The sequence below is a fragment of the Mirounga angustirostris genome, unplaced genomic scaffold (assembly GCF_029215605.1).
Source record: "Mirounga angustirostris isolate CCGP_5_RB_7025 unplaced genomic scaffold, mMirAng1.0.hap1 SCAF_10, whole genome shotgun sequence".
Lineage (NCBI taxonomy): Eukaryota > Metazoa > Chordata > Mammalia > Carnivora > Phocidae > Mirounga > Mirounga angustirostris.
The window spans coordinates 109,017,076-109,038,147 of record NW_026991718.1 but is presented as its reverse complement, the minus strand read 5'-3'; the positions used below and the strand labels follow the sequence as shown (position 1 = coordinate 109,038,147).

At 42.3% G+C, this 21,072-nt stretch overlaps 1 protein-coding gene and 1 pseudogene across 2 annotated transcripts in view; one reads left to right on the top strand and one right to left on the bottom strand.

Moving 5' to 3' along the window:
- The first annotated feature begins 5,864 nt into the window (after nt 1-5,864).
- Nucleotides 5,865-21,072, top strand: part of ATRN (attractin) — a 156,758-nt gene continuing 141,550 nt past the window's right edge. For both annotated transcript variants that reach the window (XM_045885482.3, XM_045885483.3), the window contains exon 1: nt 5,865-6,342. In XM_045885482.3, the coding sequence (XP_045741438.1) occupies nt 5,954-6,342 (389 nt within the window). In that variant the 5' untranslated portion in view covers nt 5,865-5,953. The remainder of the gene's footprint in view (nt 6,343-21,072) is intronic.
- LOC123852258 (U4 spliceosomal RNA) lies at nt 15,297-15,379 on the bottom strand (annotated as a pseudogene).

Genomic DNA, 21,072 nt, shown 5'->3' with positions numbered 1-21,072 from the left:
TACAGTGACTGAGTGTACAGATATCTCTTCAAGATCCTGGTTCAATTATTTTGGATATATATCCACAAGTGAGATTGTTGAATCATATGATAATTCTTTTTTTTTTTTAAGTGGGCTCCATGCCTGGCGTGGAGCTTGAACTCATGATCCTGAGATCAAGAGTTGCATGCTCTACTAACTGAGTCAGCCAGGCACCCCATGATAATTGTTTTTAATGTCTGGAACTGCCAAACTGTTCTCCACAGTGCACTGCCATTCCCACTAACACACAACAGTTCCAGTTCCTCCATATTCTTGCCATTTGTTATTTTCTGTTTTGTTTTGATAGTAGTCATCCTAATGAGTGTGAAGAAAGGCAGAGATTTTTATATGCTTTTTCGCTGCTGCCTCCACAGGGCCTAGATCAGTCTCTGGCATGTAGTAGCCACTCAATGAATATTAGTGGCAGAACTGAATGAATTGAATGAGTTGACATCCTGTATAGGGTTGTGTAGTGGGCTAAATAGTGGCTCTCCAAAAGATGTGTCCATATCCTAATCCCCAGAACCTGTGAATATTATCATATTTGGGAAAAGGGTCTTTGTAGATATAATTAAGGATCTTGAGATGAGAAGATCATCCTAACTTATCCAGATGGGCCCTAAATCCAATGACAGGTGTCCTAATAAGATACACACACAGGAGAAGACAATATATAGGAGAGGGTAATGTGATGACAAAGGCAGAGACTGGAGTGATGTGGCCACAGGCCAAGGAGGCCAAGGAATGCCAACTTCCATCAGAAGCTGGCACAGGCAAGGAAAGATTCTCCCCTAGAGTTTCCAGGGGGAATGCAGCCTTGCTGACACTCTGATTTTGGACTTCTTGTCTCCAGAAGCGTGAGAGAATAAATCTCTGTCTTTTGTTTTGTTTTGTTTTGTTTTGCCACTGAGCTTATGGTAATTTGTTACAACAGTCACAGGAAACTTAGGAAGGCCAGTTGTCTTTTAACTCTATTACTGTTTTCATAATATCTTATCTATGCATAGGAGAAAACTTTTGGTTCTCTACTGTAGAAATTTGAGGGAGAGGGCATGCATCCAACCCATCTAATAGAAATTTCAAGTTCTCTGCCTTTAAATTGGTGATCTCCTCCCAAGACTGGTGTCCTTCACGTTGATATCAAGGCCATTTCCTATATTTGTGGGGCTTAGCCTATAGAGGCCACCAGGAGCTCTGCCAACAGCTAAGGGCGCTAACCCTGTGCTCCTAGATCAAGGATCCCTAAACATTTTCCTGTAGAGCCTGCCAAGGACTGTTGGGATTTTATATTTATAAGTTGACCTATCCCTCACAAGGAAGCTGCTACCCAATGGAGCTTCCTTCCTATCTAAAACCCTCCTAGTTGTGTTTGTTCCAAACCCTCAGGATCAACCTTTTTCACAGGCCATATAGTACCTTATATGTTAGGTAAGATCCTGACATCTATAATCAGAGAATTGCTTTGTTCCAGGCAGACTAAAAGTATAAGATCTTTGACATACAAAAAAAAATGTTGATATTTCAAATAGCACAGAGTGAGGTCCCGTGATACTCAGGGAAGGTCAGACAGATGATTAGATAGCTTACCAGGGCAGCATTCATCCTTGCTATTGAGTGCTCAATAAATATCCGTTGTATATAGTAGACTGATGCCTCTCCCATATTTCCTTTATTGGATCCTTTTTACAGCTGTGCATGCTGGCTGGCTGCTAAATGAGATATGTATATAAAACACTGCTCTCTTGCCTCAAGGTGGAATCAACTCCATGACATAATCCATGTCCAAAGGCTCTCCATAGGATCAGCCTGAAGCTTGACTCCAGATAAGACCACCTCCTGGCTTAGCTCCCTTCCCTGTTCTGTCCTGCTTCCTTCATCGCCTTTCTCCAGAAAGCACTCTCATAAAAAATTATGTACTCAAATCCTGTTTCAGTCTCTGCTTCTAAGGAAACTGACTTAAGACAATGCATGAGTAAAAGCCAAAAAATTGTAAAACCATTCATGTCCTTGACCTGGAGACAAGGCAAAGATATAGAAAATGATGACATGAAATCAGAGAGAGCAAAGGGCCACATGAACAGAGACAATGCCTTTGTTGAGTAAAAAAAAAAAAAAAAAAGAGCGGAGGTAACTTCAAACCATCCTAGTGGATACAAACCTCCTTGGCCATGCAGTTGGAGCAGTTCTAGGAATTTTTGCCATTGACATTAAAATTTCCAGGTGGTAGTGGCCACTTGAAAGGACAAGTGGAGAAAAAGATGGTGTGGGATTTCAGGTAGAACAGTCACAGAGCGTTGGTGATAAGATGTGAGGAGTCCAACAGACATGCTTCTGGAGCTGCAATGATGCTTTTCGTGAGGAACAACCAGATGATATCAGAACTGTGTGTTATATATAGATGACTCATTGTACATTATATATGTATATATAATTATACAGTTGTTCCTTTTTTTAAAGATTTTATTTTATTTACTTATTTTTTTTAAAGATTTAATTTATTTATTTGACAGAGAGAGGCGAAGCAAGAGAGGGAACACAAGCATGGGGAGTGGGAGAGGGAGAAGCAGGCTCCCCGCTGAGCAGGGAGCCCGATGCGGGGCTAGATCCCAGGACCCTGGGATCATGACCTGAGCCAAAGGCAGATGCCTAACAACTGAGCCACCCAGGAGCCCCAAGATTTTATTTTATTTTATTTTTTTAAAGATTTTATTTATTCATCAGAGACAGAGAGAGAGGCAGAGGGAGAAGCAGGCTCCCCACTGAGCAGGGAGCCCGATGTGGGACTTGATCCCAGGACCCTGGGATCATGACCTGAGCTGAAGGCAGATGCTTAACCATCTGAGCCACCCAGGCGCCCTCAAGATTTTATTTTTAAGTAACCTCTCCATCCAACATGGGGCTCCAACTTACAACCTCGAGATTAAGAGTTGCATATTCTACTGACTAAGCCAGCCAGGTGCCCCTATACGCCATTCTTAATTCTTAATCAAGTCTACCTCACAAGACTTATTCTTGTCTTTGGAGGAAGCAAGATACAGAGTATTTGGTAATCTATTGCGGTCCCAAAACAAACCATCCCCAAACTTAGTGGCTTAAAGAAGCATACTTCTTTATGTTGCTCATATATCTGCAGTTTGGGGTGGGTTCAGCAGAGATGACGCCCCTCTGCTTCATCAGTGTCTGGGGCCTTAACCAGGAGCTCTGCCAACAGTGGCTGGGGTCTGGAATGGCTGGGGCTGGCTTCCTTGTCTCAGAGTGGCTGGGCTTCCTTTATGGCAGCTGGATTTCCTTAGAGCAAGTTCCGAAGGCACTCAGAAAGAAGTGGCAAAACTTCTTGGATCTAGACTCGGAAGTTCCAGTGTATCACTTCCATCACAGTGTATTGGTTCAGCAAACACTAAGACCAGCCCAGATTCAAGGAGTGGGGGAAATTAGTCCCCATCTCTCCATGGAAGGAGTGCAAAACAATTTACAGACTTATATACATATTTTTTTCTTTAAGAGAGGGAGAGAGAGGGGGTGGGGAGGAGGAGAGGGAGGGAGAGAGAGAGAGAGAGAGAGAAAGAGAATCTTAAGCAGGCTCCATGCCCAGCACAGAGCCCGATGCAGGGTTCCATCTCACAACCCTCAGATCATGACCTGAGCGAAAATCAAGAGTCAGACACTTAACAGACTGAGCTACCCAGGTACCCCAAAAGGTGCATTTGGTACCTGAACAGGGACTCGAATCAGCCATCTTTAATCCACTATGCAGAAGTATAAAGTGCAAGGGACTCTTTGACAACAACATTAAAGGAGAAAGAAGATAGCAATATTTCCCTTCATAGGTCAAGGTAAGATTTTGTTTGTTTTTTAAGGCAAGATAATTTGAGCAAAACATGGCTAAGGAAAAAGAACCAGAGAAGGGAGTAGATTAAAGAAGAGAGAAAACATCTGCTGCAGCAAGGTTCTAAGGCAGCCATATTCTTGCTCTGTGGATGCAAACTGTTTTCTGTTATCCCTGAGTGTTGGTAAAATTATGTGACAGTCTGTGTTCAGTTTTGCTGTGGGGAATGAAGGAAAAGGTTGGTTCCACTTCTGGCCTAGAGGAGTAGGGGGAGCAATGCCTCCTGAAGCCAGGCCACGGCTTCATGTAAGCCACCTCCATCTGACAGGGTCCTTGCCAGAGGGTAGGGCCATGTCTTCCATTTCCCTACCTCATCCTATACAGCCCTTGTAGAACACTGTAACCAAAACCACCAGCAAACCAGAATGCCAGTGGTAGGGCCTAGGCCAAACAATACATTTCACAAAGGAATAGGAAGGATGTGTGGGTGGAGATCTGGGGGTGAGGCTGGGGTGCTGCTAAGCTTCACCAGTCTTGAAGTGACTGCACATAAGATAGGTCAGGACCTGGGCATGAGTGTGGGGTATATCCTAGAATCAGAATTCTGTGTTCTAAGGTAAAGCTGAAAGTCTCCACAGGTATATGGAGGGGATTTCTTTGTTTCCCAGGGACTGCAGGGTGCTCAAACTCTGAGGTAACTGCCACAGGAATATTCCTCACCACACAAGGCTTGTGTCAGACAATGTTCTGGTTATCTATCTCTGAGTAACAAACCTCTTGAAAACTTAAGAGGCTTAAACCAGCAGCCAATTTATCATTTCTCAGGATTTTGGAAAAGGCACAGTAGGAAAGACTTACCTCTATTTTAGGAAACGAGGAACAGCTCAGATAGCTGGGACAACCTAGATGGCTTCTCCCCTCAATGACTGGCCCTCAGCTGGAATAGGTTCATCAGGTTCATGTGCCTGGGACCTCAGTTCTTGGTGATAACTGGGTCCTTACTTTTCCTCCAAGTAGTCTCAGGGCCTTTCCCTCTCCAGGTGGTCTCTGTGTGCCATCTTTCTACAGCAAGGTGGAAGAAGGGGAGCAGCTCAGGATTATCAAGAGCTCAAAATCAAGGTTCCAGGTATTCTCAAAGCTCATCTCTGAAATTGGCAGTCACTTCTGCCACATTCTTCCATTGGAGAAATCGAGTCACAGGTCCAGTCCAGGTTCCAGGGTCGATGACCACAGAAGGTTATACCGTGAGGAGGCAAGTTTCAGTGGGGCTACCAAAGTAACACTACCTAACAAGAACGGCTCTAGGAGCAGATGTGGGTGGGCTGAGGGTGCTCCAATTCCTAATTTTATGCTGGCTTCTCTTCAGAGATGTTTGAGATCAAATAGTGGGGAGTAAGGTAACCCCAAACTTCCTCTACATTATTAAAGGTGGGGGATCTGGTCGGCCACTGGATCAGCCTGAATCAAGAAAGGCTGGGCTGTGTGTGTCTATTAGGCATTTATTGCGCATAGCCTAGGCACTGGGTTTTTAACACACGTGTTACTTCGTTATCCCTCCTTTACAGAGGAGAAAGCGGAGGCTGGAACACAGCACTCTTTCCTACAGTTCCGCACACCACGGTACACACCACGACGAAGCCTCCTAGGCCCTTTCTGCCCCGCAGGTAGAGTCGGGGCAGAGCGGTGACGCCGGGGTCTCCGGGAGGGCAGTGCTCAACACGGCCAGCTTGCCCAGCGGAGCGGACGGCTTCCAGGCAGCCAACGGGAAGAGGATGCTAACTTGTCACCGCCGGGCCGCGGGCCGCGCAAAAAACTGGAGCGCTAATGCGCCTTGTACCCGAGGCAGGCGGGGTCCCATCAACCCGCAGACCCAGGACCTGACACCCGCCTCCAGAGCCGCCCGTGCTGGTGGAGGGCCCGCGCGCGCCGCGCGCCGCCCACGCACGCACGCGTCGCCCCGCCTGTCGCGCAGCTCTGGCCCCGCCCTCAGGATTGACTGCCCGAGCCACCGTCCGCACAGCCCCGCCCCGCACGGCCAGGCAAAGCGGAGCCGGCCGTGCGGTGTGTGTGTATGTGTTCGCGGGGCGCCGTCTCAGCCCCGGGAAGATGGTGGCGGCGGCGGCGGCGGCGGCGGCCACTCAGGCGAGGCTGAGGAGGAGGACGGCGGCGACGACAGCGCCTGCGGGCAGGAACGGCGGGCAGCGCCGGGACTGGGACGCGACCGGGGCTGGGAGGCCGGGGCTGGGGGCCGGGCTGCGCCTCTCGCGGCGGCGGCTGCTGCCGCTGCTGCTGCTGCTCGCGCCGCCGCTGCTGCTGCCCTGGGCGGCCGAGGCCGCGGCGGCGGCGGCGGCGGTGTCGGGCTCAGCCGCAGCCGAGGCCAAGGAATGTGACCGACCCTGTGTCAACGGCGGCCGCTGCAACCCTGGCACCGGCCAGTGCGTCTGCCCCGCTGGCTGGGTGGGCGAGCAATGCCAGCACTGCGGGGGCCGCTTCAGGTGAGTGGGGGGTGATGTTGGAGGGTCGGGCCCAGAGGGAGGCTGAGGCTGTGGGCAGCACGAGATGGTTCCAGGCCGGAGGCAGATGCCGGACAGAAAGTGGGGAGGATAGGGCCGCCCGACGGTGTTTGAGGACCATTTGCTTCCGAGGAGATGATCGTCTCTGGCCTAGGGTCTTCTTGAACTGAAAGATGAAAAGATTCGAGGCAAGGGTGGAGGCACCCCAGAGAGGTTTGGGTGCGGCGGGTACAGGAGAAGAAAGCTCGGGTCCCAAAGTCGCTGAAACTGGGCCTCTTTTGGATAAACGAGGTGTACAAGAAAAGACGAGCTAGTCTTACTTAAACACTTCCTTTTAACATCCCCTTGTTCCCTAGGGCCTGATGAGTTCCCGGACTCGTTGGAGATGTAGGGTACTCCGAAGAAACAGGGCCCTGGAAGTGATTTGTTGGCTGAAGATAGAAGGGAAAGGTTAGATTAGGATTGTGAGATATCAGAGATAGAAGAATCAGTGGTTGTTGGCTAGAGCAAAGTGAGGAAACTAGCCTTTTGAAGCTCACCCGAGGCGGCTGATTGGAACAGGGTGGAGAGGGCATAGAAGGAGGTTCCTGTTTGCCCTGATTTCTGGAGAACATGGAGTTCTGAGTTGGCCTGGTTTGGGACAGTACCTCCTGGAGAAATCATTAATTCATTAATTAATAGTCATCTATTATTTGCTTCAGTTGTGGAAGGATTTCCAGGTAATACACATGAACAAGTAGATTAGCCAGACTTTGGCCTAGTCCACATGGAGTTTGGAATACAGCAAGAGAAAGATAGGTACGCGAATGACCCTAGTCATAAGGACTACAGAGTCATTCATGCCTTTGGCAGATCTTACTGAACATTTTTGATGTTAGCTGTGGAGGAGTGGGCAAATACCCAGACCCAGACAGACTGGGCCCCTCCTCTCAGGGATCTTACATTCTAGGAGGGAGGGGGGTAGGCAGTTAATAAGTAAATAAGCACATAAGTAAAGAAATAAATGAACAAGATAATTTCAGATAACAGTGCTGTCAAGAAAAGAAAACAGGACAGCCTGATAGAGAATTATAACCAGTGAGTAACTTTAGGAGAAACCTCTCATTTGAAGTGACATTTGATCTGACCTGAATGGGGCACAATGGAGAACCTGTGGGAATTCAGGGAGGGAGGTTGTGACTAGCTGGGGGAATGCAAGGAAGACTTCAAGGAGAAAGTGACATTGGATTTGAGCATTTGAAGCAAGTAGGATTTGGAACTATGTAGCTGGGAAAAAAAATTCCAGATGGGAAGAAAATTGTAAACAAAATTGTGGAGACCAGAAAGTAAAGTATTGCTGGTACGAGGGTATATGGAAGAGAAGAGAGTTGTGAGAGGGAGGTTTGGAATGGTAGAATTTAGACTCAATGTCAGTTCTTCAGGGGAACTCAGAGAACATTGAGGAGCTGAGCACTTACTTTATTGTTATGGAGAAACCAAGTGATTTCATGATCAGTGTGTAGTGCATCTTGGGTTGTAACTTACTTCGGGTGTTCTGGTTTATGAATTACATTAGTCTATACATATTTATTGAGGGCTGCCCTGGGGTAAATTGTAAGATACAGGTGGCAAACAAGACCGACACAGTCCTGCTCTTGTGGAGCTTACATTCTAGCTTGGGAATAAGAAATTTAATCATCAATTTATTAGTATTTTGCTTGAGGCTATGGAGGCAAAGGAGAGGGCAAGCAGAGGACTTGACTTAGTTTGGAATGTTAAGGCTAGTGGCTGAGTGACTTTTGAGTTGAGACCTGAGAAGTAGGATAGCACTACCTACATGAGGGGTGGGGTGCCAAGGGGCCAGCATGTACAGAGGCTTGGGGATAAGGGGGATCATGGCAAGCTGAAGAGAAGGCCAGATAGCTGAAGCAGAGAGCAAATGGGAGCATGGCAAAACTGGAGAGATAGGCAGGGGCCAGGCCATGTGAAGCCCTGTAGGTTGGGTTGAGAATTTTGACCTTTAGCTCTTGAGCAGTGGAATGGCACAGTTAATTCACATTTTCATGACATTACAGGCTTTTAGATGGGAGCCAGAGCAGGAATGGCCTTGAAGGTAATAAGGCCAGAGTATTTTGAATTTGAGGTGCTTCTAAAAGCAAGTGAATGGACGGTTGTGTCAGATGAGAACCCTTTAAGTTCTGAGAATCTGGAATGCCATGGAAGGCAGTGGGGGCCCACAGGGTGTGGAGGGACATGCATAGCAAGATCAGTTTGTCTGTACTGGTCAGAGCAGGTGGACTCATTGTAAGCATGAGAGGTTGTGGGCAACTGGGTCAGGACGGCAGTAATGAGAACCTAGGATAGGCTGTGGGAATGGAGGCAGGGTGGGTGCTAGGTGGTATTGCAGAGGTAAAAGACAGGTCTTGCTTTGAAACTGGTTTGTTCTTGGGAAGGGAGGGGGATGGTGAGGGAAAGAAAACTAGATCCTATCTTGGGTGACTGAGAGGATATAATACCTTACCGGACACAGGAGGAACAGTTTTCTACATGCTGAGATTAGGTGCTCTCAGGGTATCCACTTGGCAGGACAGGTATAAGTGTTGGAGTCGTCCGGGTATAGAGGGACATAGCCAGGGAGAAAGAGCAGGTCTCTCTCTTATCCAGAGGATCGGAGAAGAGCCACTTGTTATGGGGAATAAGCAGTCCTGACACTGGTTGTCTCAGATGGTGTCACGCATGAGTGAAGGGGCTCCCCTGGTTGTCGTGGATGCTCCATTGGAGCAGGTTCAAGCTGGTGGCAGTGCTCTTTCCTGGGCAAAAAGTTAAGACTTTGGTCCTGATAATTCCAATATATTTTGTGGGCTTCTGGAATTTGTATTTTTAAAAATGAAAGGAAGAGGAACTTAATGTCTCTGGCCTTTTAAAAAAAACTTTCATTAAATTGTTAGTGGAAGGATTATTTTAGGGGAAGACTGAAATGTTGGTTTTGATTATAGTGGTACGTATCTTGATTTAACTCACAGACCTCTTTGTTATTAAATGAAGAGACATTCAAATGAATACCTTTCTGGTATGGAATGGCATCAAGGCAGCGTGTTTTTAAATCTTTTTAGTTCTGTAAATCCTGTGTTATAATTGTTGTTAGAAGGTCTTTTCTAGTAATTGAAAGGAGTGTAGGATAATAAGAGGATTAGATCTCCCCAAAGTTACCACTGAATGCATGCCAGGGATCTGGTCAAACATTTTCATATACATCATGTCATTTAATTTTCTGGAGAACTCGGAGGGTGTTCTATAAAATTTATATTAGTGTATGGTTGCAGTTAGAAAATCACTTAATTTTTTTCCAAATGAAAGATACTACAGAAATGATTATTACAGAGGAGTATATTATTGATGTCAGCTTAGTAAAAATAACTATGGAATCTTTGGTGGACAATTTATTTTCTTTTTTCTTTTAATTCCATTTATTTATTTGAGAGAGAGAGGGAGAGGGAGAAGCGGACTCCGGCTGAGCAGAGAGCCCGATGTGGGACTTGATCCCAGGACCCCAGGATCATGACCTGAGCCGAAGGCAGATGCTTAACCGACTGAGCCACCCAGGCACCGTGGTGGACAATTTCTAAAGCAGTGCCAGTTTCATTCATTTTTATGTTACTGTTCATAATTCAGTGATCATTCTTTTCTCCTTGTGACACCACCATGGAGGTTTTTCTTCAGACGATAAATACATCCCATCAAGTTAGAAATAAAGATATTAAGTCCATTTATGAAATTAATCTGCATTTAATTCTTCTACGTTCCTGCTATCATCAGAAGTTTGGGGAGGATAGACTAGAGTAGCCTAGTGAATGGGAGCCTTATAAGTACGCAGGATGTTAAGAACTTACCTTCTCTAGAATAAGGAAAGAAGTAGGCATTTATTAAGCATCTGTTTTGTTCCTGGCATGTGGAATAATGGTGGTAGTAGTAGTTCCAACACTAGCTGCCACCAGCATTTCTCCCGTTTTTTTCCTAGGTGTTGTGTCAAGTGCCTTTTAGAAATTACTCCTTTTAATCCTTAAAGTGAAGTTATTCCCATTTCACAGGTGGGTGAATTGAAGCTTGGAGATACTGAGTAACTTGCACCATCTCATACAGCCTGTGGAAAACTGGACTGGGATTTGAATTCAGGCCTTGTTAATTCCCACTCTCTTGCTTTCCAGTGTACCATTTGGCCTCTCATTTTCTCTGAGTCCAGTCACCATTTATGAACATTCTTTGGAAGGGCTGCCTAGTGCCAATGAGAAACAGATTAAGAAACAAAGGAGGAAAAATAGATTTATTATAACACTAAAGCCAGCATTAAAAAAAAAAGAAAAAACAAAACCTTAACTCACTCAAACCTGTTTGGCTACCGGTCAAGGACATAAATACCTGTAACTAGTGAAATGAAAATTCTGGAAAATAAAATTTGAAAAAAGAAAAAGGTAAAAAAAATTTTGGAGAGGTTTATAGTAGTATTAACCTAAAGCCCTAAATTTATGTTCATGAATCAAATTGTCTGTTTTCCCCAGTAGAATATAAGCTCCACGAGGGCAGGGATTTCTGTCAGTTTTGCTTGTTCTATTCCCAGAGCCTAGAACAGTGCCTAGGGCATGGTGTGCAATAAATAATCTGTTGGATGAAGGAATGAAAAAAGTCATCTTTACCCATATAACTGCCATATCTGTCTTTTGTCCTCATAAATCTCATGAACTTCATCATCTACTGTTCGCTGGACATCATTTTGGGGATTTTTTACTGTCACCGCGTAGTAAGCCATCTGAGACAAACTTTTATCCTCCCCGAAAAGAATAGTCTTTCCCTCTATCCTCCCTTATTTCAGTAGTAAATCCTACGTGGATAACCAAAGGTCAGAACATAGGGGTAATCCTTTGCTCTTTCTGTTTATTCTTTCTTCTCTTAAGTCTTAACATTGTCTTCCTTTCCACTCTTGCTGCTGCCATCCTAGAGCATCTGGCCCCTCACCTCCTTGCTGAGCTGCCTCTCTTGTGCCCTGACTGGTCTCTTGCACCTCCAGAGTCCATTCTACACTTAGTCATAGAAATCCCCTGGAAACACATGCCACTGTCTTGCTGAGAAACCTTTTTATTCCCCTACTCCTCTTATTACCTGTAAAGTGACCCTCAACAGAAGGCTCCCACTGCCCCATACACATTCCTTTCTCCCTACCCAAATTTTTCTAGTTTGTAGTTTTTCTCCATATTTGCTGAATTTAACACCTTTCCTCCTCCCTGCCCCCATATTCTTTCTTTTCTACTTATCTAGATTCTACCTCAAGGCCCATCTTCAGTTCTCTATAATCTGTAATAGCCAATCCTCTGAAATCATACCCATTATCTTTTTTTTTTGAGATGAGTCATCAGCCTGTTCAATTCATAGATAGCTTTTGGGTGATTATTATATGTTAGGTACCATGGACTGCCTTGAGGATATGAAGGTGGGTAAGAATCAGGCCTTGCTTTCCCATTGGAGAGCTCATAATTCCGAAGGGAAGACAGCTATGTGCACAGACAATTAGAATTTAATAATAAAAATGCAAGCAATATGTGGTGCTGGACTAAGATGTGGTGGAGAGACTAACTCTTTTGAGGGCTATGGTGGAAGGCATCACAAAGAAGAGACCATTTGGGCAGATTTGAGGTTTAGTGTGAATAGACCATCTGGGAGAGATGGGCATTCCAGAAGGAGAAAAGAGAGTGTCCAAAGGCAAAGAATCACGGGCTATCATGCTTACTTAAGTGTATTAGTTTCCTAGGTTTGTTGTAACAAAGTACCACAAACTGTAGTCTAAACCAACAGAAATTTAATCTCACAGTTCTGGAGGTCACAAGCCTGAAATAAAGTGTCAGCAGGGCCATATTCTCTCTGAAAGCTCTAAGGGAGAATCTGTTCTGTGTCTTTCTCTCAGCTGCTGGAATTGCCAGCAACCCTTAGCATTCCTTGGCTTGTACATGCATGACTTTCGTCTCTGCCTCCATCACTTCAAACTCACGCAATACTCTCCCCGTGTGTCTCTTCTGCTGTGAGGACGCCAGTCATGTTGGACGTATGAGTATGACTTCTTCTTAGTTTAATCATCTGCAAAGACTGTTTCCAAATAAGGTCACATTTCCAGGTACTCAGGGCTAGGACTTCAACATAGCTTTTTGTGGGACACAGTTCAACCCACAGCACTTAGAGAACTGAATATAGATGGATGTTGTTGGAGTATAACTTGTGAGGAACGTGTTGGAAAGGTGTGAGACTGGGAGGTGATAAGGGTCTTTCCTCTTCCTTTCTCATCACCCTCCCACCTCAGGATGCATCCTTGACCTGGGCTAAGCCATCAGGGCATTCCAGCCTCTGGTTACAATGATTGTTTTGAGGTAGGCATGTGATCTAAGCTGACTCAGTCAAAGTGAATCTCGGGACTTGCTGGATGCCTCTCTCCTCTGGATGTTTATGAAGGAGATGCTTTGTCGTCTTCTGCTTTGTGTGCTAAGGATATAAAACCGAGAATTGTTATAGGTAGCATTGTTGTTGTGATAGGAGCCCACCTGTGGTAAGAATAACTTCTAGAAGTGGGAGGGTGTCAGATAAATGGAACTGGAGACCTGATGACTTTTCTGGATCTCTGGATCAAACATTACCTGAAGCTGTACCTTTCAGTTTTGTGAGATGCTGCAGTCCATGTTTCTCTTAAGCCAGTTACGGTTGGATATCCTGTTCCTTACAATGTAGAACAATTCCTAACATGCAGAGGAACATAGGCCTGAATCATGAAAAGTCTTCATAATCTGTACTGGGAGTTTGAGCCGTATTCTCTTAGAATTGATAACATGGTCTAAATTTCTGACATTTTTCTGCAGAGTCTCTTAGTTTTCCAATGTTGATGGACACATCTGAACCCTAAGTTACCACAGGCAATAGTTTTAGCTTGTTTCTTTGATACTGCATAACTCAGATGACCAGCTTCCCCCTGAGAATGAGGCTCTTCTCACTACCCTGTACCTCAGCTCTATTTAGCCAGTTTCCCATTTGAGGGCTCATTAATTTGTATTTGTAAATTGTATTACAGTTTCTGTCAAGGTTGTTTTAGTGACAGACACCCAACTCAGACAAGCTTAAGAGAAAAAAGACAGGAGAGATTTATTGGTTCATGTGACAGAAAAGTCTGGGGGATATTGTTGGCTCTGTCTGTGGCTGGATCCAGGGGACCACTTGGTCTCTCTCCCTCCATCTCTTAGCTTTGATCTGTACTCTGCTGGCCTCATTCTCAGGCAGGTTGTCTTCAGATGGTGTCTCCAGAAGTAAAATCAAACTGGCTTAGCATCCTCCACTGGAAAAGAATGACCCTTTCTTAGAAGCTTGTTGCAAGTAAGGAATGCTGAGAATCTCACTCGTCCCTTGTCCTTTACTGACGCAATCTCTGTGTTTGGGTCATGGGAATGTCCTGATTCATCAGACCTGACCTGAGTACCTGCTGTGGAGCTGGAATGTGAGGTCCAGTTCCATTAGATGGAAAAGTGGCATGGACTGAGAAAGGGGGAGCAGGAAAAGAGAAAGGAACACACACATACTGTTCCAGAAAAGTGGGGCCCATGCTGGGCAGGTAAAAACAGTGACACCCCTGCATAGTCCTAGAACCTGCCATTTGGTGAATACTCAATAAGTGTTGGTGATAAAAATTGGGAATGCTCTGGAAAATACTGTATCAAGTAATGAAATGCCAGTCCCCTGGTTTACCAGGAATTCACTCAGTCATTACTAGGAGTTGTGAGGGTCCCACTATGTGGAATGCATTATGCTGGCTCTTTGAGATTACTGCGGTGAGGACTGTGTGATACTGAGTTTCAGTCTAGCACTAGGGTCAAGTCACTGAATGGCAGTAATTTGTCCCCTGATTTTTCAATGAGGGGAATAGAATTATGGGAGGAATCAACAAAACACATGCGTATATGGTATGAAATTATGTTATATTGGATAAACACTTAACTATGTAAAATGTTACACAATAAACTTTTTTGCTGATTCCTAGAAGATAAGAGTTTACTTATTTGAAAAGGTAAAAATATCTTTACTATAGTAAAAAGAAAAATTGAGCCTGATGTCTTAATATAATTGCACAAGGTATATGTTTGAAAGCAGATATCTGACATTTAAGCTTTACCTCTGTGAAAGTTTTCCAAGGTAGGCTTTTTATTTACTACAGTGTAGAGGATGGTTAAATATATAGGAGAAAAACAGAATACGTATGATCAAAACAGTTTTTTCTGAATATGATGAACTGACTTAATAAATTTATAGGTTATGTTTATCTTGAGTATTAAATACAGAAGTAGATATCTGGTACTGTGGTTGAACAGAAATCATACTGGTTTTTCTCTTCAACACAATCTGTTTTTTAAAACTGAAATGAAACTACTGTTGTACTTTTCAGAGTATTTTTGTTGGGAAATTTATCAGCTGCTGGTCTGTTTCTCACTTATACTTTTTTTTTTTTTTTAAGATTTTATTTATTTATTTGAGACAGAGAGAATGAGAGAGAGAGCACATGAGAGGGGGGAGGGTCAGAGGCAGAAGCAGGCTCCCTGCTCGTGCAGGACTCGATCAGGGACTCCAGGATCATGACCTGAGCCGAAGGCAGTCGCTTAACCAACTGAGCCACCCAGGCGCCCTCTCACTTATACTTTTTATCACTTTGTGATTTCACCAGTGCATTGTGGCAAAAGTGAGCCCCATCCATATGCCGTATACTAATCTCATTCTTCAGTTCGTGACTCTTTCTTCCTTTTCCCTCCTCTCCCTGTACTTTCAGACTAACCCTTTATAATTAGCCAAATGTTGTCTCATTTTCCCTTTTGAGGGTGGCTTTCTCCTATTTGTTTTGCATTTTTCTTTTTTACCATTTTATGGATGTCCTCTTTGAATGCTTTTCTTGGGAAAAGTTTTCAATTAGCAATAATCGCGCCTCGGATAAACCTCATTGGCTACAATACTGCCACTGCACAAAGCTTGAATGCTTTTCTTTTAGCATTGAGACCCTGGTTCGATTTTATTCTTTCAATTTTTTTAAAGATTTGTTTATTTATTAGAGAGAGAGAGTAAGCACACACATGTGAGCAGCGGGGAGGGGCAGAGAGAGAGAGAGGGAGAGAACCTCCAGCGGACTCCCAGCTGAGCATGGAGCCCAAATTGGGGCTCCATCTCATGACCCTGAGATCATGACCTGAGCTAAGACTGAGCCACCCAGGCGCCCCTTAGTCTCTCAGTTTTTAATTCTCTTAAGTTGTCTGTTTTTTCAAGTTAACATTGTGAGCGAACTTTAGTTTTAGCTATTTATTTAGATGTTTACTCATCTAGAATTCTCTTGCACTTACAGAAGTTAATTTTAGTCATGGCTGACTTGCCTGTTTATTTTTTTAGAATTTGACATTAATAGTATACAGTTATAAGTTGAATGGATTTTCCAGTTAATTCCTCATGGTCCTTTTTGCATTCTAATTAAGAATTTTCTAATTTGTTTACTCATAAGCCTATAAGCATTAGGGGCTGGGACTGTATTAGATGCTGTTAAGAGACATGTAAGTCACCTTTCTTGACCAGTGTTTCCTATATTTTTTGATTCACACATCCCTTCACAAAAATGTATAATCTTGTGGACTCTTTTAGGAATTAAAAAATAATCTTTTTCAAAAAGTATCCCGTTTTTGATAAGATGATTTTAAATAGATTAAAAAGTAATTTCTTAGTAAAAACTATAACGTACATTTTAAATATAATTTGTAATGGTATTCACAATATTAAAAGAAAAATTTAATCTTTTTCCTGCTTAATATGTAGTACATGTTGTTTAATGTATTTTAAATTAATTTTGTAAGGAAAAGCATGATTTATAGACAAAGAAATGACACTTAATTTTGGATTGAATTTATATTACAATAGAGATATAATCAGACTCTGCTATAGAAATAGACTTTTCTGTCCTCATGTTTGGTATTTATGCATTTGTGCTTTAAAAATTATGTCTTAGAAATTTTTTTTGGTGTTTTGTTTCTAAATCATAAAATGATAGTGGTTTCCAGCTATTTGTAAGCATTTCTCTGCAGATAGCGTATTTCCTGTGTGGATGGTTTTTTCAAAATTGAGCAGAAAGGCCAGATTGACTATAATTGTCACTTAATTTTCCCCTTTTAACATTGTTTTTTGAAGTACTAGAGACATCTTGCAAAGCTATACAAGGATTTTGATCAGAAGGTTTGGCAAGATGATCTTGAGGCAAATTTGCAGAATTAGATTTCTTTTATGCCCTTCTGTAATGTGTATTTAAGTATCGTGTCCTATGCTTCTCTTTTAGTAGATGCTAGTACTGTCTTTTAATCAGAACATCTTTTGGACCACTGGTTGAGAAATACTGACCAACCATGATGGTTGCTTTATTTTTATTATTATTATTAATATTATTTTTAGAAGATTTTATTTATTTATTTGTCAGGGAGAGAGAGAGAGAGCACAAGCAGGGGGAGTGGCAGGCAGAGGCAGAGGGAGAAGCAGGCTTCTCTCTGAGAAGGGAGCCCGATGCAGGACTTGACTAGGATCCTGGGATCATGACCTGAGCTGAAGGAAGACATTTAAACAACTGAGCCACCCAGCATCCCTAAATAGTTGCTTTAAAGCAATTATGTTTGATGCTGGCTCAGTTTCTGGGCTAACTTTAACTTCCTTTTAATATGAAACATTTCAAGCTTATGGAAGAGATACAAAGAGTAATAAAATGAACATCTGTGTCCTTACAACCTACCTTTGCTGAATTTCCTTCATATTAATATTATTTTTATGATATAATGATATTAAGTTATATAATATAAAATGTTATGGATAACAACCAAAGTCCCTGTGTTTTTCCTCCCTGATCCTGTTCCCCTTACCCTCTTGCCCCAGAGGTAATTAGTATGGTGAAGTTGATGTTTGTTATTTCCCTTGCACGTTTCTACTTTTATTACAGATACACAGTCTTATTTCTAAAAACAAGATCATGTTTTCAGACTTCATAAAAAGTAACTATTCTATACATGCTTTTTTTTTTCACTCAAAGCCCCATTTTTAAATGCTTTTGAAATTTGTTTGTATTGATAAATGTAGCTCCAGTTGATTCATAGCTGTATTCAATATAGAACTCCAGTTTATTTACCTATTCTCTGGCTGGCATTTAGATTTTTCCAATTTGTCCTGTTACAAAAACTGCTACAGTTAACATTCTTTACATATTTCTTTGTGCACCTGTGTATGATTTTTATCTAGGGTACTTCAGACTTTTGAAGCACCTCCAAAATAATTTTAAGGTTCTTTTTACTTCCTTGTATACTTTTAGGTTGACAGGCAGTTGACATACATCATTTTTTAAAACAGGATTTATATAGTTGCAAAGAATAGTTACTAAAAAAAAATTATATTATTTTTAAAAATTTATCGGGTAGAATCCAAAGTCCATAGCAATTTGATAACCATTCCCCTTCATTTAAAAAAAAACATGTGGGGGTGCCCAGGTAGCTCAGTCGTTAAGCGTCTGCCTTCGGCTCAGGTCATGATCCTGGAGTCCTGGGATCGAGCCCCACATCGGGCTTTCTGCTCCGCGGGAAGCCTGCTTCTCCCTCTCCCACTCGCCCTGCTTGTGTTCCCTCTCTCGCTCTGTCTCTCTCTGTCAAATAAATAAATAAAATCTTAAAAAAAAAAATACACGTGTAGGGACACCTGGGTGGCTCAGTCAGTTAAGCTTCTGCCTTCGGCTCGGGTCATGATCTGAGTGTACTGGGATCAGGTCGCATCGGGCTCCCTGCTCAGTGGGGAGCCTGCTTCTCCCTCTGCCCTTTGCCTCCTCCCCCCTGCTCAGGCTCTGTCTGTCTCTCCTTCTCCATCAAATAAATAGATAAAATCTTAAAAAAAAAAATAGTAGTCTTCTTTAAATCAATTTTTACACTGTTCCTTTTTTTTGCTTAAATTCTTATTTTCATTCTAATAACCCCGTATAATTTTATAATTTTTTTCTGGGTTATGAATTCTGCTCACTGATTCAGATGTCACATGTCATAAAGCTCACCACTTCAAAGGGCACAATTCAGTGACTTTTAGTATGTTCATAAAGTTGTGCAACCATCATCATGATCTAATTCCAGAATATTTTCATTATGCCTGGGGGAAACTCTGTACCTATTAGCAGTCACTTCCCATTCCTCCTTCCTCCCAACCCATGACAGCCAGTCAGCTTTCTGTCTATGGATTTGTCTATTCTAGACATCACATGGGGTAAATGTTATCATACAATATGTGATTGTTTTGACTGACTTTTACTTAGCATGTTTGAAAGATTCATCTTTGCATTGTGGATCAGTACTTCATTCATTTTTGTGGCTGAATAATATTCCATTGTATGCATAAACCACATCTTATTTATCCATTCATCAGTTGATGGACATTTAGGTAGTTTTCATCTTTTAGCTATTGTGAATAATGCTGCTATGAATGTTCATGTACAAGTTTTTGTGTGGACATCTGGGTATGTCTCTTGGGTGTATACCTAGGAGTGGAATTGCTGGGTCATGTGGTAACTCAGTGTTTTACTTTTTTTTTTTTGAGAGAGGGAGGGGCGGGAAGGGGCAGAGAGAGAATCCCAAACAGACTCCAGGCCCAGCACAGGACCGATGTGGGGCTTTTTTTTAATAACCTGAGCCGAAATTAAGAGCCCAACGCTTAGCTGACTGAGCCACCCAGGTGCCCTTCAGTGTTTTACTTTTTGAGGAAATGCCAAACTTTTTTCACAGAGACCACACCAGTTACATTCTTACCAGCAGTTTATGAGGGTTCCATTTTCTCTACATTCTCACCAGTACTTATTTTCTGTGGTTTTATGCCATCCTAGTAAGTGTAGCTGGTATCCATTATGGCTTTCATTTGCATTTCCTTAATGTCTATTGATTTTGAGTTTATTTTCATGTGTTTATTGGCCATTTATACATCTTTGGAGAAATGTCTACTCGGATCCTTTGCCCATTTTTAAATTAGGTTATATTGGGTTTTTATATAGGTTTTTATTGTTGAGCTTCAAGTGTTCTTTATATATTCTGGATATTATCAGACATGTGATTTGCAAATAATGTCTTCTAATTTTTTAGTTGTTTTTCACAAAAGAAGACAACCTTGATAGTGTCTTTTGACAGCAAAAGTTTTTAATTTTGATGAAGTCTAACTTAACTGTTTTTTCTTTGGTTGCTTGTGCTTTAAGTGTCTTATCTGAGAAACCATTTACTAATCCAAGATCTTGAAGATTTACGTCTGTGTTTTATTTTTAAGAGTTTTGTGGGTTTAGGGGCGCCTGGATGGCTCAGTCATTAGGCGTCTGCCTTTGGCTCAGGTCATGATCCCAGGGTCCTGGGATCGAGCCCCACATTGGGCTCCCTGTTCGGCAGGAAGCCTGCTTCTCCCTCTCCCACTCCCCCTGCTTGTGTTCCCTCTCTTGCTGTCTCTCTGTCACAAAATAAATAAAATCTTAAAAAAAAAAAAGTTTTATGGGTTTAGCTCTTACATTTTGGTCTTTGATCCATTTTGAATTAATTTTTGTACATGCTGTGAGGTAGGTACTTTATATTCTTTTGCATGTGGATATCTAGTTGTTCCAGTGACATTTATTGAAGAGACTATTTTTTCTCTATTGACTGGTCCTGGTACCCTTGTCAATTGACCCTAGATGTGTGGGTTTATTTCTAGACTCTCAATTATATTCCATTGACCTGTTTGTCTATTCTTTTGTCAGTACCAGCCTGTTTTGATTACTTTGTAATATATTTCAAAATCCTCCTAAATAATTTTTTAAATGTTTTATTTTGAGATAATGCAGATTCACATAAGGTTATAAGAAATAGTACAGAGATATCCTATCCTTTCACCTGTTTCTCTTAATGGTAACAACTTGCATAACAGTAGTATAAGAGCACAACCAGAAAATTGGCATTGATACAATTTTATCAGCCTTATTCAGATTTTACCAGTTTTCACGCACTAATTTGTGTATGTGTATTTCGGCCTTAGGATTTTATTCTAATATATTTCTGTATTGAAGATAGTTGAGTATGTTATATCTCTTCAAAATGAGGATTAGAATGTAAATGAAATTTTTTTTCAGTTTCATGTTACCATGAGACCTTATGTGAAGATTTTTTTCTGAATTAACTAATCATTATGATTATTTTTAGTGCATCACTGAACAAACCATATAAATGTAATGGACATTTTAGAAATAGCATTTGAACATAATAGGTAGATTTCTATTGGAAAAGCATGTCTTATTGAGATGGATAGTACTTTAAAAAAAATCTATGGATGATATAACTTACTGCTGGAGTGAGACAAAATTCGGTATAAATCTTATTCTTTTTTTCCCCCTTTGGTAAATGTAAACCTGAGAAACCTTGTCTGTGCAGGGTAGTAACATGGTGACATCGGTGCTCTAGGAATGTTGTTGTGGCTGTGGGGTGCTTAGTAGACTTTGTGGTCAGGTCTCTGAAGCTGTGAAGATAGCCGGAGTAGAGCATAGCAGTGGGAATGGAGATGAAGGGATGAATCTAAGGAAGCCTTTGATGGCAGTTGTACCATGAATTGGCCATACATTTGATGAAGGGGATAAAATAGAGGAAGAAGCTAACAGATGTCACACCA